Source organism: Dufourea novaeangliae, unplaced genomic scaffold (genome assembly GCF_001272555.1).
Source record: "Dufourea novaeangliae isolate 0120121106 unplaced genomic scaffold, ASM127255v1 scaffold248, whole genome shotgun sequence".
Classification (NCBI taxonomy): domain Eukaryota; kingdom Metazoa; phylum Arthropoda; class Insecta; order Hymenoptera; family Halictidae; genus Dufourea; species Dufourea novaeangliae.
Window position 1 is genome coordinate 2,718,299 of NW_015374156.1, and position 19,853 is coordinate 2,738,151.

The 19,853-nt window shown below is 37.8% G+C and overlaps 1 protein-coding gene across 1 annotated transcript in view; it reads right to left on the minus strand.

The window, feature by feature from the left end:
- Positions 1-19,853, minus strand: part of LOC107191897 (nephrin-like) — a 96,593-nt gene that overhangs the window by 8,698 nt on the left and 68,042 nt on the right. The window contains exons 5-10 of the mRNA XM_015581038.1: positions 5,815-5,994; positions 4,582-4,872; positions 3,219-3,518; positions 2,689-2,825; positions 1,924-2,077; positions 52-354 (exon numbers count right to left, since the gene is read on the minus strand). Of these exons, the coding sequence (XP_015436524.1) occupies positions 52-354; positions 1,924-2,077; positions 2,689-2,825; positions 3,219-3,518; positions 4,582-4,872; positions 5,815-5,994 (1,365 nt within the window). The remainder of the gene's footprint in view (positions 1-51; positions 355-1,923; positions 2,078-2,688; positions 2,826-3,218; positions 3,519-4,581; positions 4,873-5,814; positions 5,995-19,853) is intronic.

Below are 19,853 nucleotides of genomic sequence, written 5' to 3' on the forward strand. Positions count from 1 at the left end.
ATCTTAACGGGGCTTCCGTTAATTCGACCATAAATTCCGGTTGGTACTCACACAAGACATCGAGGGTCGTTGCGTCGTGAATGGACCTCTCCATTTGATTGTTCCTCGCCTGACACGTGTACACCTCGCGGTTCATTTCCTCGGTGACGTCCAACGCGAGCTCGACGAACGACAGGAAACCACCGTGTAAGCCCGGTTTAGTGCCATTTTTCGTGCCCAGCACCGGTGTACCGCCCCTCCACCATGACACCTCGGCCGGCGGATTGCTGCTGCTCGATTCGCAAATGATACGGCCCTCCTCGCCCGCGTGCAAATCCTGGGGCTCGTGAGTGATCTTAATTTTATCGGGCGGGACTGGGAACAGACGAAACGGGGGTCGAATCGTAAGTCGATTAACGGGGAGAAGAATCGTCGGGCATGAGAGAGAAAATTCCCCCGCGATAAAATCGAAAAGTTAACTTTATACATGGATGAGTGTTCGTTTATATCGAAAGAACTTCTGGGTTTCATGTTAATAGAACATCCCTGTTTTTCTGGAGGATATTATCTTTCGTCTTATCCACTTCGTATCATCTTTTTTTGGTCTTTAGGAATTTATGTGAAACACAATTGGAAGGAAAAGTTTCACAGAGATTAACCCACGTACACTGTTCCATAAAGTATTGCGTTTCTTGTATTAAGTTGAGCCTGAAATAAAATGGAATTGGTCATGGGAGTACGGACGTTTTTAACGCTCGTAGAGACAGTGCTGTCTGGGTCTGTTTGAAACCCTTCTTTTTAAATATAGTTTCGAACACGGTTATTAAAAAACAAATGCCTTTTTACGTGGCTAAATATGAACAAATCCTGGTTTAAATTACATTTACAAATCGATGAGTTAGATACGGTTTTTAAACATTCGGCCCAAACGGACCCGGCCACCGTATTCTAAGAGTTAAGGAAATGTATTTGCCTATAGATAGATAAATTGTATGCGGTCTATTGATGTTAAATTAATTTATAAATTTCTGGAATGATAAATGCGGTTGAGAATCAAACATTGGCTTCTGGTCAAATTGGTCTGAACAGTATACGAGGGTTAACCACTAACAATAACAACCAAATCTGTCGAAATGAAGGTCTCCAAATTTTTTGTTTTACAATTCTTGAAATCATAAAAGTGCTTTGTCGGGATTTATGTTGACTTTTAGTTGAATGTAAATTTTATATTATACTGTATTACGTTATATCATATTATACAAGGGTGTTAATTGTTAATAAATAATGGGACATTGTCACAGGGTGGATTCTAGATGGCTAACTGAGACAAACATCAAGAATAAAGAAATTGCGATCGAGGCTCCGTTTCCCAGTTCGTAATTGTTGAAAATATAGGCGAAATACGCGTAAAATACGTCTGACGTGACGGGTTATTCTACTTGAGAGGCGCGTTCTTCGACTGTTTTACGAGTTGGTTTTATTCATTCCATTTTATTTCATTCATTAGTTTCACTAATTCATCGTTCGATCACGTGTATCAGCTGGGAAACGGCAGTTCGTGCTTTATATCCACTGCGCCAGATGTATTTTAAGCGTATTTTGCCTGTATTTTCAACCATTAATAACACAGGAACGAAGCCCCAAGTGCAATTTTGCCATTCTTGATATGGCATGTTTATAGAATCCACTTTGTGAAAGAGTCCCACGTTTTTATTAACACCTTGTGTATTAATATATTATAAAATTCAATATAATATTCACCCATAGTTCTAACGTTAATGAATATTTTTGTCATGTACTAAATATATAAGTTATAATGAAGTCCTTTGTGGACAAGATAAATTGTTACTGGATTCTGGTTTTTGTGCAACATTCTTTAAAAATGAGTTACGAATGGATGTTTGTTGTAATTTTTAAGATCGTAGGGGTTTCATTGTAACTTACAGTTAACTTTTAAGGCGAGGATTTTCATTAGAGGGATTTCCGTTGCAGAATTTGACCCTTCGCAGCGTATACGCGCGTTGTTGTCCGATGCGTTTACGAGCATCGTCAGCTCGCTGGACACCGCGTGGTCACGTGTTCTGGTGCTCCCGGGTATCTACCATAGAAAGCACAGAATTAAATAAATATATAGTCTATTTTTCTGGAATTTCAGCTTGGACTTGCCTTCTTCGGTTATAAGTGCTAAAAATAAAGAGAAATAAAAGGTATAACAGTCAATTATTGGTAGTTTTGAGATGTTAATGAAATTGCTAATTGTCCTAGAAAAATGGTAGAGGTATAAATTTTAAGAAAGCAGTCATATTTTGTCGATGCTTGAGAAGAAGCATTTTGCTGGTTCGAAACATTTAATACATGATTTTGATTTTACGGTTTATTGTTTACTCAAATCTATATTATTGTATGCGTTACTATATAAAGTAAAGAAACCTTTACAAATTTTTGTTTAAAATTTCAATATGTCCATATGTCAGTATACACAAGAATTTTTCAATAAAAAAATTCAGGTTATTTAAAAAATTTGAAATTAACTGCAATTTTCAAGCTCGTTTTTCTGATGAAAGGATAGTTAATGTTGTGTCTCTTCTATATTTTTCTTTACACATACCAGCAAAATATTTATCAATTCAATGTCCACTTAATTGACACGATCCTTTATCATATTTGCTGAATAATTTTAATATTACAAAAATATTCCCATCCACTCACCTGCCTGTCGTTCTTGTACCAAGTCAAGGTAGCCAATGGGTTTCCGGAGGTGGCAGTGCACATCAATCTCAGCACGGTACCAGCGTCGATCGTGGTGCCCTCCTCGTATCCGGTGATAGTGAGTTTGGACGGTGGATCTACGAATGAGGATCATCAAAATACTATAACCTCAGTACAGCAGTCAGGACAAATCAATTAAACTGTTTTACTAACCCAGCCGAAAAGGTAGAAAACATATCTACAAATATTTCAAAATATCACGAAAAATGAAAAAATTGTAGTTAGAACGTTTTAACTAAGAAGGGCAGAATAGTGAACACTACACGTATTGAAGCGTCTTCCATTTCTGGAGCAGAATAAATTTTCACGCAAGTTTGAATTGCATCCAGAGTCAGCGGGTATATCCGAGTTAAGACGGGGCCAAATTCACGGATCCAGGATAAACGGACAAGATACAATGTAAAGTCGTAAGGTTCACCCCGGGATTAGCTTCGTATTAATCCGTCGCTAGATGGTAGGTAGTTACTCACAAATCACGTTTATGGTGTGCGTCCGTACGACGTTCTCCGTTAGCTTGACGTTCGACGCGTCGCAGATCACGACGATGCTGCGGCTGGTCCGATTGATGTTGAACGTGACGTTCGACGTGGTGATCCAACCGCCCTGCGGCGCCGGCTCGGTCCTCGAGGCGTTGCTCTCGAAATTGTGACCGTCGACCGTCCATTTTATGTCCGCCGGAGGATTCGAGTTCTCCGTTGTGCAGGTGATCACCACTTGCTCGTCCGCCTTCGCTTCCGTCGGTCCCGTGATCGTCACGCCGGATGGAGCGACTGAAACGATACGCGATTTGGTGAACGATCCCCGTCCCCTTCGATTTCAAATATAAAAATCGAGACCCGAAGATTTTTCCTCGTATTTATCCGATACGTATAAAATTGTTTAGCAAATTTCTTGGGGAAAATGTTTTATGTAACATTTAGGTTTTCCTGAGATGGGCAGATTTTTGTTTGAATTAATCTGAACCACGCAATGTTATGGAAGGAGTAGTGTACAGTGGACTCTAACTATATTGCCACTAAACATATTGCCGCGAGAGGCACTTCCCCTTCTCAAGGACTTCTTAGCACAGAAATTCGCTCTCCCACCACATTGCGTACGCTGGCGCACCAGTACGATCCAACTTTTGCGCAGGCGCTGAGATCGAGGCTATGACGACAGAGCTTAGCATGGAGGGGGCTCTGAACTTATTGCCATTTTACTCCCCTACAGCCCCGACCATGGCAATATAGTTAGAGTCCACTGTATTTAGAATTCCAATTTTACGTATAATTGATCATTTAATCTATAAAATTGGAGACTTGGAAATTTCTTCTTAGATAAATATTAGATTAATCTTAATAAAAAGATTGAACAAAAAACGTTTATATAGCAAGAAATACTAAAGAGATATATGAAAATGTGTTTAAAAACTCATATACAGGGTGTCCTAAAGAGATGGGACACTCCTTTATTTTGTAATCTGAAGTTCCATTCCCGACATACTAACAGTTACACGAACTCACACGTACGCGCAGACATCTAGTATAGAATATAGAAGTGTGTGGGATCAAGTAAGAAAGGTTTGAATTACAGGTTAGAGTTACTATTTCCAATTAGATTGTAATATTAAATATTATGCAAAAATTTTGTAACTCTGAGAAGGGAGGAGGGGGCAAAATCGAATTTTTTTCTTGTAGGGTGGGGCAAAAGCCACTTTTTCCCGTCCACGAGGGACAAATGCCCTGCCCCCTGCTCCCTGGCTATGCCCATGCTAGTATACATATAATGTAGAAGTCTGTCGATAGATCGAAATATTACTGCTAATCGATGGTTTACAAGTGCACCAATACTTACAAAGTACGGTGAGATCGACGTTCACTTTCATGGGCTCGATGCTCATGATATTGGAGACCTCGCATCTGTACGTGGCGTTGTTGTCCTGTGCTTTAGCGATGATAGACAACACACTCTCGGAGAAACTGCCTTCGGTACGGTACACCGTGGTGATCTGCTCGTTCTTTCTGTACCAGACGATCTGCGCTGGCGGATTCCCGCCCCGCGATCGACAAGTTAGCTCCAGCTGTTGTCCACGCTTCACCGTCTCGCCCTCGGTGTATCCCTCGATGTACGGCATACCAGGCGGATCTTAAAATTATTCAATCATGCGAGTCCTGAAAATTCTCCGGTCACGGCTATTCTTCTAGTAATGGAAAAAGTTTCTTAATAAAAGTTCGCCCGGTTCTGCGGAGCGTTACGAGAAATCCCGCGCTCTTGCGGATGATTAATATGTATGCACTTGGAATGACGGACGGATTAACGGGTGACGACTAACTAACCTATTTAATCCGTGGAACAACCGATCCTGCAATTCTGTCGCGATTTTAGTAATTGATATTTAACACTAGATCTACCAGCATTAAATGTATGCTAAGTTAAATTGTGTAATATATTAATACGTGTAATATACAGGGTGTTCCAAAATAGGTGTAAATGCTTGAAAGGGGTGATTCCTGGGGTGATTTGAAACAATTTTTTTCTTAGTGGAAAAGTTCCCCGACGCTTTGTTAACGAGATATTAATCGAGAAACCCCGACCAATCAGAGCGTGAGTCTGCCGGCTGAGATCCTGCAATAACGTTCCACAAAAAAAATCCTTATAGGGTCAAAAGTGAGGTTATCACTGTATTCAGCAATTCAAAATTAAGTAAATACAACTATTTTCACTCTATCAGTTTAGAATTATCAAAATTTCGTTGAACAATGTTATTAGACTCGCTTTAATGGAAAAGGTTATCGAATTTTTTGAAAGAACTATCCCACGAAAATTTCCCAAGTTAAATGTAAAATGAAGACGAGTAAATCTTTCTTCGATATGGAGGGTAAATATTTGTACTAGAGTGAATTCATACGAAGAATTTTGAACGAAATATAGTTCGATTTGAGGTTATGTTTTGTATAGGTTACTTCATATATGTATAGGGATCAAGGGATTTCTAATGAATAACACGTTTCCAAAATTACCATTTTGGGATATAAATGATTTTTTTTTCATAGTGCGTTAAAAGATATTCGAATGTATGGTACTTACAAAAAACGGAGAGTTTGACGGTGGCTCTTAAGGGCATGTCGATTGGTATGGCTGGATGGTTCGCCTCGCAGGTGTAATCCATATCGTTGTCATCCGCGGTGGGAACAATCGTAATTGAACCGTGAGTGTCGTATTTGAACAATTTCTTCTTATTATCGCCAGGCTTCTGCATGTCTTTGTCTGAAATGTCCAAGAAGAGAATGTTTCAGGATGTGTTCAAATGAATACTAATCAAAAAAGAAGTGTAGATTGCATGTAAACCATGGAATAGGCATGAATAATATGGAATGATGTAATTTTATAAGAAAAAGTGAGTGTAGTGTGCAAAATAAATTTGTTTTACGAGATTTCGTTTTCGATTAAATGGATGTTGAAAATTTATAATTACATAAGAGCACTTCAGTACTATATTTAGCTTTTGTGTCTGGTCATTCATGGTTATTTCCGCTTGTGTTAACGTTTATAAACAATGTCATTGATCCTGTACTATTTGTTTGTCATGATAATGAGAATATAAACTGATAGATGGTAATGAGATCGATGGAGCACAATTCACGAAACATGATCGACGTTCGCTTTAAGTAGAAATATCGAGTAGTAGTCAGACACTGTACCAGGAATATGCTAGCAGGCTGATTCTATGTATGTAAGTACATATATGAATTTTGAAACTCGACTTGGTCGAAAATTAAATGCTTCGTCGAAAAATGTTATACTAAATTTGTGACTTTTTTTTTTAAATTTGGGATCTAATAAATCTCAATATTATAAGCACAGAACGTATTCACTTTTGGTTCTAACTGTATGTGATCGTAAATTCGAGTTTAAATATTTATTGTAGAATTAGAATTATTATAAGGGTACTTACTTTCGAATAATAAATTAATTGAATACATTTTTTGTTAATGCGTACCTTTAGAATAATTCTATACTTGATAAGATTTTTTGAGGAACGTATTTAATCGTTCTATGTGGGATTATAAAGAAGGAAACGTATTATTGTTAATTATACAAGATATCAAATTATCAGTTTGGTATGTTGAATCGATCCTCCAATGTCTTCTTCCGCAAATTAATCGTTTTCCTGTCTAGCCAGGTGTTCCTGCCCAAAATTGAAGTGTAGTTCATGCATAATACAGACTAGACTTCATTAACAGACTATTGATTATGCTATCCCCTCTTAATATACTTCAGTCGTTTAACTCCTCTTCAGATGGAATAGATATTAAATTATGAAGACAAAGATACCTTCTGGATAAAGGCATTCCCTAGAGTTCTTCCTTAAGAATTAAACGCTATTAATACCTGCAACGGACAATTACTGATTCAGTTGTTACTTACAGATTGTATTAACAAGAGTATTCATTTTGTAAAAGTATTCATTTATACGATTATTTATTTTCTTCAATAATTTATACAATTTCTTTCACGATATTTATATCTCAAAAATTAATTTACTATTGAACACCTGTACCAGTAGAATGATTATAAATAGAATTTAGTCTGTAAATTTATTGCTTTCAATGAAATTATTAATCTTACCAATACATAATTTCTTATCAAAATCAATATCAACTTTTATATTATTTTAATATTAATTTACAGTTTCATCAAGCATAAGCATATGAAAAATTCTTTTCCGTGTAATTAGGAAACCAGGTGTATTTTACACTGGTCTAACGAACACAATATTGATAAAAATATGACAACTTCGATTCGCCTAATTCCATTAAGTGGAACACCTTTTCTGCTCACGAACTACACATAAGTCCTCATAACTATAATAATATTTATAAATTTGTCGTGAAAATAAGAATTTTATATTCAGTTTAATTGTACAATAAAGAATTCTCAAAGTTTCAAACAGATTGGTTTAGTACCTTCTTCGCAATAAATTCCCAAAAATTCGTTCATTCTTAGCTGTTGGCTACCCCCTTAAAGTGTTAATGGATGAAAATATGGACTTTACACCGATTCATCCCAAAACTCGACAAAAATATCCCCGGACAACCCAATATTTTCCATAGAACGACGTCTCCATCGATAAATCCGGACGATTTAAAGATGTTCGACAGCGACGAGATGTCACGATGTTTCGGTGATATTTATTTAGGTTGCGCGCTCTATCGGGGCCGGTGTGGCTGTGGCGTTAAACCGTTAAATCGTCGTCAAACAAGGCCGGACAGGCTTTTACCTAAAGTAGCGATGCCTCTTTATTTCATTTTCCAGAAGTCGCGACTTCCGCAACGATGTCAGTTACCGTCGCCATTAAGCGGAAACGCTTAAAAACGTCCATGGGCGTAGCCAGGTTATCATGGGGGCAAAAATATTAACACATCTTCTGCCACAGTGAAAAAGGCCGTACGTAGCCAGACACGCTTTATTTTATTTTTAAAGTCATAAATCGTTGAAAATATATGCGTTTTGTTAATAGAGGTTGTTGGTCGTGTTTTAAATTATACAGCAATATTAATGTTAATGCAAAAAAAAATACGCAAAAATTTTGTTACTTTAGGAAGGGAGGGAGTGGGGCAAAATCCAATTTTTGTCTTGTATGGTGGGGCAAAAGCCACATTTTTCCGTTCAGGAAAAAGGGGTTTTTTCTGGCCACCCAACCAGCTCCCTCTCAAAGCTCGAATTCGCGCAATCGGTTCGCATCGTTTTCATCCTCCAGACGAATACCGGTATCACGTCCAATTACCTTTTGGGAACGAGCTAACCACCCCCACGAATCATCCCTCAAACGATAAGTTCCGCAGCATTTCCTTTTCATTCGATTTTGTGTTTTCCTTCTCTTTGTCCATCGAAAATTACACGCAGGGAAACGCTCGCAATTGATTTCGCATTAATAGTCCGGCACGGCTGCGTAACCGCTGAAACACCGTTCGTAACCTGAAATTTAATTAATACGTCCAGGAGGATTTTAATTGCGGGTCGAACACGGTTGGATATAAATTTTGCGCGATCTGACGCCGGATATGCAATCGGATCCTGTTGAAAAATTCCGTGACTGACGTCGGTACGTCGTATTAACGCGATGTTCCGACGCGTATTTAAGTGGATTTTTCACCGATTCTGGAATATTATGGAATTATTGTGCAGTTGGAATTGGTGAATACTGAACGCGGTGGAACGAAGACGATTCTTGATGGAAGTATTCGAGAAGATTAATAATTCTTGTTCGGAAATAATGAATTACCTTCTTTGTATGGGTTCAAAGATGATCACAGTGTGGTGCGTTTGTTAATAAAGATAATAGAAAAAAGACTGAAATAAAACAAAGAATAATGTAACACAGGTTGGCTACCAGGTGACACGTGCTATTACAGTTTCGCAGTTTACGTGAAAAAGCCAAAAAATGTCAGCGTACCTTCAGATGGGGTAACTTTTGAATCAGCCAGGGGTAACTTTGTTCCAGATTCAGAAAATGATCATTTTCAATTTTGCAGATATTTTTACGAGAAAATCAATTTAATTTAACTGTTTACAGATGTGCAAAATCGAAGATGATCATTTTTTGACCTTGTACAAAGTTAACCTGACAGTTCAAAGTTACTCCAATTTACGGTCGCTACTTTATTAGTTAATAGCAGAATGTATTTCGCTAAATTCACATATTGCACCCTATGCAAGAAAAGTGTCACAAGTGTAGAATGTATAATTTTTCAGGAGAGCGAAAAGAAACTGATTCATTCCCGTATTATTTCATATATTAAACAAAGTGACACTAGCGCCATGTCGCTTGACGCATTTAACTTCAATTTGTGACATTTTTCTGGATGGTCAAACTACGTATTGGAAGATATTTTACGCGATAAAATGAAAATTGGCTTGTGACACTTTTCTTGCTGGAGATATATAAATTTATGTGTCCGTTTACCTAACGAAAAACGGTTTCGAACCAATATGGCGGTCGCGAACGTATTACTAACCTGATTAATGAGTTGAATTTATTTTATATATATACGAAATTTATTGCCATGTAACCAGTGAGAGTATTTGAAAAATTGAAACTAGGGAGATGAGAACATTCTGACGAGAATGTTCCTCGAGGAACGTACTTTCAGATCCGAGTTTCCAGCGAAATGAGGATCATTCGATCAAGCAAAGGGATTTGGAATACATTCCCCTCATTCTTTGACGATTACGGGAGTTTAGGTTCGAAGCCTCGGGGAAGTAGAATCTCTTAAAAAGGAGATAGGGTTCTCCGATGAAAGAGGAACATCCCGTTCTTTCTTTTCTTTCGTCCACCCTGACCTTATATTTCTAGCCTTTAATCAAGAGTGAAAAGATCAATATTTCAGAAAGACCCAACTGAAAATACATTCGCACCGAGACCCTCGTAATGTTCATTAATTATTTTGGGAAGCTCTTGAGAGACTCCGAAGTTAACTATCTGGTATTAATTAATTTTAACGATATCGCCGTTCGGGGTTTATTGATACGCGCTTTCACGAAATTAACGGTGATTTCGGCCACTGTCAATCAAAGAATCGTTGCCTTATATGTTTTCCAACGTTAATTATATGAGCCTTCCGCTACGGAATAATTTAGGTACGTATTTACAATAAATGAGCAACCTTTGATTTCGATGATGTTTTAATATGTTGTCATGGTTATAATTTTGAGTAGTACTGTGAAGGTTTTAATTTGAGGTCGCCGTTTGTAAACAAGTTACTATAAAAAAAAATGAAATTTCTCGAAAACTAAGGATGCTGGCGAAAAACCGTTTGCAGATTCGTATTCAGTGCACAAAAATCTATAAGAAAGGGCTTTTGAATGTTAAAAGTCCGCGGAAAAGTTAACATTTATTGAACTGTGTCATCTACATATAAACCTAAATTCTTTTTGATAATAACTTTTTTACAAACGGTGACCCTTGACTGAAACCTTCACACCATTCAGGGTGATCTTGATAACGTATTGAAAACTCATCGAAATCGGAGCTGGCTCCTTCACAGGGACATAAACCGGTATGATTTTGATATCGGTATTATGCCATCAAAGCTATGTATACCGAAACCGAGATATTACCGAAAACCGAAATAAATACTGGTATTTTTTCGATTTCTATAAAGGTAGGGCTTATATGTATAGGGTTATATACTACGAAGGTTCAACCGAAAATACCGGTATTTTACGTTGCGGTAGAAGTCCCTGCTCCCTTATTGTAAATATTTACCATAATTCATAATCGCGACTATATGTATAGAAACAGGTAGAGCTCGAAGTTGCTCGACTAAATTGCGGATCAACGTAGACAACGTGGATACAGTCACAGCCAGAAGCTCGTATGAGCTTGGAAAACGATTAGTCTCAGAATCCACAAGGGGAAGGGGGGAGGGGGCGTGAGAACGACAGGGAGGAAGTTGTGCGTGTGCACGGTTAGAAGTAAACTAACTCAGTGGGAGGACTTAGTTGTAAACTAGTAGTAAACCGCCGAAATTTTGCCGCGAAGTGTGAAATCCGATTGGCGGACTGTCGGTACGCACGGACGTGCCCCCTTTCCCCACCCCTTGGTTCGAATACGTCTTTCATTTCCAGAAGAGCTCGGCGGCGAGAGTAAGTTCCGGGCGCCGGAGACAAGATCGAAACTAGTTCAAGCCAGGGTTTTAAACAATTTTACCATCCCGTCGTGTGCGTCGACGTGCTCTCGGAGTTTCGCAAAATTAGCGAACGAGTTCATGGCACATTGAATTTTCTGCGGCGGATCTCCGCGCGGGAGCTTCACGGAACGGTTTAATTCCACGAAGTCCTCAAGACACGCCCCTTTGCTGGATTAAATTACGCGTGTGACGGTTTTAAATAAATTGGATAATTAACGAAACGATTTTAAATGAATCATGTGGAGCCTCTAGTATCCGAATTTAATGGGAAGGCATAAGTGTTTGGATAAGGGAATATTCGGATATTTAGACAGAATTACTTTCGATTGAACAGGGGAACATATATAGAGACTCCTCTCGATTATCATCTGACTTGTCCTACACGATTATTGTCCAGACGTTATCCCCACTACTGGAGGGGAGTGGAACTTGTCAAGCGCATACTTTGTTGCCGAGGCTTGGGTTTCGGGCAAAAAACGAATTTATGAGGGTCTGAAGCATTTCTCCCTATACGATTATTGTCCCGGCGCGGAGCCGAGTTCACGACGATAATCGAGAGGAGTCTGTACATTGTATGTAAGCACTAGATTGTATTTATAACAGAAGGATGCATCTGTTGCTAGGAGACAGTTTGTTTGGATAACAGAACGTTCGCATAGTAGAACATTCGGATATTAGGGTATTCTGATAATGATTGTTCGGATATGGGAGCCTCCGCTGTATTATGTTCGATAATTTTGTAACGTTGGTAAATACATGTATAGTTCTTGTAACATTTTACTTAACGGAAATGTTTACATACAAATTTAAGGTGTTTCAGGGCATTCTAACCTAATTCTGTTTGTATATTCGTATTGGAATCAATTTTCGATAAATTGTAGTAGGTATATTCATGAGTAATTCATTATTTTTCATCAAGTTTAATATTTGTGTTCCAAATAATCAGAAGCTCCCATCGTTATACACGTCATTGTTCTCTAATATTCTACGCCATTTTGAGCACATGCAAAAGTGCACGACCCACCATATTGGAATTATACATACAGAGATTACATTGAATTATACCATTATTACCCTACCTTGTCTGTCATTCATTGCATAATTTTGAATATATTCATTTCGTACCGTCAAATTGTTCATTCCACCTTGGAAATTCAAGAATTTTCATTGCATGAATTTGATTTCCATTTTGTTGGATCCAATGTATAGACACAAAAAGCAAATCATTGCCAGCCCCTTGTTTGCCATGATGACAGTTTGATTTTTAATTTTTCAAGGATTCATTCGACTCAGTCTCCCTTGAGCAGACATTTCCCGGTCCGGCCAATTTTCTTCATCCGCGAAATTTATTTTCCATTTTGGCGTGGACGAAATAATTTCCCCTGTTACACGTAGTAATAACGTTTCCGCTCGTCCCTCTTCATTTAATTCCTCTTGTTAATAAATCACGCGGTCGGTCTCAGCGTTGTAATACGGCGAAATGCAAAAATCTTGTTATCTCGCGATTATTTACGAGCGAATATTTGTCAAACCGCCTTCTGTTCCGTCTGCGTGTATTATTGATCTACTCTCTTGTAATAGCGTAAAAATAGCGTCTTCGCTCCCTTATTCGAGTTACAATGATAAAAAATGTTCAGTCTTCATATTTCACCGAAATTACGAAAATAATTAGAACGACAAAGAAGAAGATAATTGCTGTATGTTGGATTTGATAATTTTATATTTTTATATTACCATTACGAGAGCTCTCGCGTTGAAATGGTTTCACGACCATGGTAACGCATTAGTTGTGTGGAAATGAATTTACTGACGGTTGGAAAATTGGAGATACAATTATCAAAAATGTTTCTTCTCCAAGAGATTGTACAAAACATTTCTGCCTGAAATTCGCAATTAACTTCGCGAATCAAATTGACTTCAATACGATCGTATAAACTGCTGAAAATATTTCGTTACTTTGAAAATATTTCAAAAACTTTTTATATTCCGAGATACACTCAATATTGTATATACCATTAACGTGATAAATTTGTCATGATATGAGCATTTAAACAAAATTTAATTAATACAAATCCTTTCTGAGCGAATTAATAAAATAATATGAGATTATTTACAAAATCAGCGTAAACTCTTCTTTGTCTTACAAACCAAACACTATTCATAGTGATTATCGAAAAACGATAGAAAAACTATTGAACAAATTGACAATAAAAGTGTAATATTATGCAAAGAAACATTTCTTATCGATTCACTATTTTGAAAGGTATAAGAAAATTATTAATGCTCGCAATAACAATTATTAGTCTCGCTGATCATTCGAGCCCAGGGACAAATTGAAAGGAGGCAAACCACTGGCGGTTCCGTTCAATTTTACGGCCCTACAACAAATACCGGTTGGTTCATCCAGAACAAAAGTCTGAGGCGAAATTCAGGTCGCGACTGGGATTCCGGAATTAAAGCAGACCCGCGCTTAAACTTTCCCATTCGACTTCTCCACGGGGGCGTTTTTTTTTTTTTTTTTAACAAAGTGGCCACTTGCTTTGCCGGGGGTTTATCAAAGAATACGAACATGTCCTGCGGGCCAAAAGATCCATGTCATCGCTCCGTTTTCCCCTCGACTCGTTACATCTTTCAACGGAATAGTTGCTTTTGTAGAAACGTCGGACCACTTGGTGTTCGCGGCGCCTATTCAAAAACTTTTATGATATCCTCGGTATGCTTTTCCACGCACGGTAGTTTCAGGATGCTCTTGCTTCTCCCATTCTTTGCATGCCTTGGAAAGAATTCTTTAAGAATTTCGTGGCGCAGAGTTGTCAGTTGATACGATCTTTTTTTTATTTTTGCAAAGCTTACCTTCCAGCATACGCAATTTTCAGAATATTTTCTTCTTTTTTCAACCGAGACTTTTTCGTCATCTTTCTTTGATTGTTATTTTGTAGTTTAAAATGTTAGAGCGAATCAAAAATTCTGTGAATAATTTGTTTTTCTTTTTTAACGCGTTGAATGTATACTAGATTATATTGTATTGTATGATATACAGAATGGGCCTGAAGTCGTAGTATAAATGAGGTCAGGGAGACAGTACGGCCCAAAGTAGCATAACACTCAAGAATAACGAAATTGTTTCTGAGGTTTCGTTTTCGAAATAATCGAATTTGAAAATGTGCTGCAACGCGTGCAATTGAATAGGAATTGGCTGGCACGTCTGTTCATTGCATTCCTATTCTACTTAACATTTAATATTTAACATCAAACATTTTATTTTTCTCCTATCTCTTTATACATTGTAATGGAAAGTATGAGAAAATACATACAAAATAAATAAAAAAAATTTCAATTTGATAAAATCGAAATGTATCAAATTGCCCAATTGTGATTCTTAGTAACTATTTTCATCAAACAAAATACGTTTTTTCACCCTTGTTAGTTACAATATAATTGTAATTCAGTAATATACACGCGTAATAATAATTTCATTTATTATTCAACTGCAATATTATAGAAAATTAATAATCCCCCATTATCCACCCTATTAATCGCCACTTAAACTGCCACCATAAAAATAGAACAGAAGCCTGTAAAACCATCTGTCCAAATTTACCTTTCGTCCTTAATATTTCAAACAACCGCCCCATCTCCCAACAGGCACTATTTCACCGTTTTCCACCTAAAACCCGTCCCAGAAATTCTACCACGTTAATCCCGGGGCGAACATCGATCAATCGGTCAATCGATCGTACGTAAAAGCAACGGTTAAAGTGAATTCCTAGGCCGCGGAATTCAACCAGAGACCATCGCCTCTGAGAACCTAATTCCTCTTTAATCCATTTTTACCGACAATTAAAGTCCCGAGGCATCAACGATGGGGCAACAATTCGGCACGAAAAACACGCGATCAAGTAGGACCCCGGGAAAGAAAGATGGCGGCCGCGAGATAGAGCGGCCGTAGTAACCAACTAAGCAGTTCACACTACAGACTCCTCTCGATTATTGTCCGGCTTGTTCTAACGAGTATTGTTCAGTTGTTATATTGCTGTCTCTCCGCTTTTATTGCCGAGGTTCGCGCTTTCGGCAAAAGAAAACAAATCGACGATGGTCTGAAGCGTTTCCCCCTATAAGATTATTGTCTCGGCACGGACCCGAATTTAGGACAATAATCGAGAGGACTCTGTATTATCTACTTATTACCACGGACGAATATACGCGTTCCAGATTATTTTCCACAGTCGATTTTCTCGAAGAGGAAGTGACAAATGAAAAAATTTGATTTTGTACCTTCGACTTATTTTTTACGACACAAAAAAAAACACGAACAGGTAGGACCCCGGGAAAGGAAGATGGCGGCCGCGAGACAGAGCGGTCGTAGTAACGGAAGAGAGATGAAGGAGCAATTTTCAGAAGTGAAATCGGTTCCCCCCTCTCACCCGGAGCACTATTGATCCGGCCGAACTGCACGCCTCAAGATAAAGGAAAACATTCACGGGAGAGGGAAATGTTATAAAAGATGAGTGCCGCGGAAGCAGAAGTAATAGGCACAGGAGGACTGCGACGTAAAGGAGGAGGAAAAGGAGGCCATTATGGTCGGACGAGCAAAGACTTCGCGCGCGCACGACCGTCATCCTCCCGTTACTTCGTCGGTTTCGAAGTAATAATTAATGAATATGAAACAGACTTGGTCGTTAACTTTATTTAAATTGTCCCCGTGCGCGACTTAATGAACCCCGAAAGATCGGTTTGTCCCTTCGTTTCGTCCGATACTTCAGACATCGGGTCGTATAAATGCCCCCCCCCCCAACCGAAGGATATAAATATGTATCAAAAGACGACTATCGGTAGTAATTATCGATCATCGATGCAAATCGGCCCACGGTGATTAGCGATCTCTCATTTTACAGTCTGTTTCAAAAGTGCGTTCGAAAGATATCTGAAAAAATAATTTATATTTTTTTAAAATTCAGAAACAGGATTAAGCTACGTCTACACTATATAGCACAACAGTGTTATACAACAAATTGTTGTATTCGAGGATTTTTATCTCTGTAAGGTTATGACGGGGGGGGGGGGGGGGATCCGTCGTTGATGGAAACGCTGCCGAGTTTATTATGTCTGCGCGCCAATGTGATCGGCCGATGGGCGTTCAAGAGGGAAATGATTAATCGAGTCTATTCTTGAATGGATAAAAGAGTCAATTTTAGAGTCTATTCTTCTTACGTGTCTTTCGATGAATCGCTGGTTAACCCTTGTGCACTGTCTAATAAATCGTTTCGTTCGATAATAGGTTACCTTGAATTGAACTTGCGGTCGAAGCTGAACTCGACTTTAGGAAATACAATCTGCGTAGCTTAACTATCAAATTTAAAAATTAAAACTGTACCCAAGGTACAACAGGTTCCCCCACTCACATCTATGAAAAAATATATGATACTAGTATTTTATTTCGTAATTTCGAATACATAGCCATATGGCAACAGTATAAACAAAAGGGTTAAATATCTCGAAAAAAGGCGTGCTTATCACACGTAATTAAATGCTTCTAGAATATACGAATGAATGTCTTTATTTTTAAATAACTTTCGTCTTTATTATCTGTGAAAACAACGGACGGGAATGGTTTGTGTTTCGCGTTTCGAGGGCGAACAAACACAAGAAGAAAAGCCCGGGAAAGCAGTTACAATTAATATCATCAACGTGTAAGAAAGTATTTTTATCGCGGCGTAATGCACGAAGTAAGTAGGTATAGGTGCTTGAATTACACGGCGGAAAAATCTTCGCGCGGTCTGCACGGGGACGGCGATATATAAAACTTTCAAGCGGCTGGAATAAGTGCCCGAGCGAAGCATAGTTACGACCCCGGAGATCATGAAACGTTAACTATGTTGGAGGAGCGCACGAAAAGAAGGGAATATGGGGCGAACGCGGGGAGCCGTAGTGCATTGTTGGAGAGAATATAATGGAGCAACTAAGACACTCTATTAAGTTATTCTCTTGTGTGTGCTTTCGAAAGCGAAGAACGCCCGCGTAGAACGGGGCCGTCGTTTAATTATTAAACCGGCCGGAAAAATGATTCGAAGTTCCTACGACGGAAAAGAAAACTGCCGCCCGATGCCTTTTTGCTGGGGGACCGTTTAAAAAAATGCGATACACGTTGAACGAACTTTTGAAGTTTGCGGGCTGGAACTGTGCTTTTGCCGGTGTTAACTGTAATAGGATTACAAAAGTGGTCTCTTAGTTGGATAAACAATCTTTTAATAAGTAATTTACTTGTTGGAAAATTTCATCATAAAGTGTTTAGTATGGGAAAGTTTGTAGGAATGATATTGCTATAAAAATGTAAACGTGAATATGAGATTACTATAAAATAAGTTGGTAATAATACAGGGTGTTCCCAAAATCGTGGTACGTGTTGGTTTTTTTATCTGAAGATGTTTTGAAAAATCAGTAGAAACTGAAGAAATTATAAAAGAATGATTTGCTACAATTATACAAACATACATGTTATGTAACATATATTATTATCAAAAACAAAAAAATTGTTAAATGTGACACAATATTTTCTTATGATCTTGAGTATATTTAATTTACACAATACCGATTGATCTTGGAATTTTTTGAAATGTCAACAGTAATTGTTTATATTCCATCCAATATATGTGAAGCTGCAGTATTTTGTTAACGTGATAAATATTCATTACAACTCGATTACTCTTGTTTCCGTTAAATTAAAAGGATGACTGCGATGTTTCTAACGGTTCGACCCTCTATTTGCCTAAATTTGATTAACGAGGATATATTGACTCGGCGGGGGTCCTCACGGTGAAAGTAAAATTTCCTTTTGTAATCCATGATCAACGTAAACAAAGATTAATCATAGTTTACGAAGACTCGTACAAGGGAAATGGGGAGAGGACTTAATTTTGGGAAGAAAACTCATTCGTTCCATTCCTACCGTCAGTCTGTGTCAATTATTTCTGCTCGATCTATCTTGTCGAGCTCCGAGCAGTTTTGCCCCGTTTTGTTATTTCGTCGGGTCTGTCGCGACCTTTCCCTATTAAGTCTTACGAACTTGAATTACGAGCGCTTTTTTACCTCTGTTGTCCCGTGACTCTTCCACTTTTTTTTCGTCGTCCCTTTAAATGAACCATGAGATAAATTACGTAGTCACTTTAAATTACGAAGGTGAAATCTATATCAGGCGAGAATCATTAATCAGTAAATATGACACAAAAAAAGCTGAGACGATTATTATGGAGTTAAATTCTGCGACCTCATAGCGCGAAATCTGAATATCTAGTACAAACATAAAATTATCGTTCGAACGATTGAACAAACGTTTTACTGAAAAATTAGTGAAAAATCTAGAACGTCCTAAAATTCTAAATACATAACCGCGTACACTACCGTTCAAACGTTTGAAAGCAGTTAAATAAAATCTTAAAAAGTCAGTTACAGATATTTTATTATAATCGAATTCTTATATTATATACAACAAAACCAATTTGGAAGAAACAAAAATAAATTTTTCCCTTATCAAATAAAGTAACCACCTTTATTTTTAATAACTTCGAAAGAAATTTTGGGTACTTTATTTATTTATTTCTTAAAATATTCTTCATCTAAATTTGCCCATTCTGCTATAAATCACTTTCAGAGTTATGTAGCACAAGCAGAAATAATATGTAAGTATATACGCAACATTCGATAAAATAAAGAATTTTTGGAAAACAAATTTTTCTGTGAGCAGGTCGAAATATACAATAAACTTTTTTCTACAGACGATTACTTTCAACGTATTGACAAAGGGTCGTTTGTTTAACTAAAAACTATGGCTGCTTCTAAACTTTTCGAGGGTAGTGTATGTGTAGTTGATGCAACGATAAATACATATTAAAAAAATCAAACGATTTAAAAAAAAGAAACTTTGAACATAGTATCAATCGCATACTAAATGAGTTTATACATTGTTCGCAACTTCCTTCTTTTAGTCTGATAGGCCATATACATATATATTCGAAAGTTCAACACGCAGTGTTTCCGAAACAGCCTGTAAATAAAGTACCCGGACAAAGCCCTAGATACATCTTCTTATGCAAATAAGTCTTCGGGAATAAAGCTCGATATAAATTGTCCTCTTAAAGGACCCTGATGCTCGTCGACTCTTATCTCAAGGATAAGAAGTTCGAGCCGCGTAATAATACTTCCTCGATTTTAAGGGCAGAACGTGGGCCCCAACGAATTTACGAGTGAGAAACATTAAGTATACGTGAAATCGAAAAGAAGTTTCGAACAGCTGTTTTTACCATATACGTAGAACAGATAACGTGGATACTACGTGGAAACAGTTCTAGAAATTGAAGGAAATGACTCCGTTGATCAATTAACACTAGAAGTACCAGACTATTGAATATATACTAAATTAAACTGTATAATACAGTA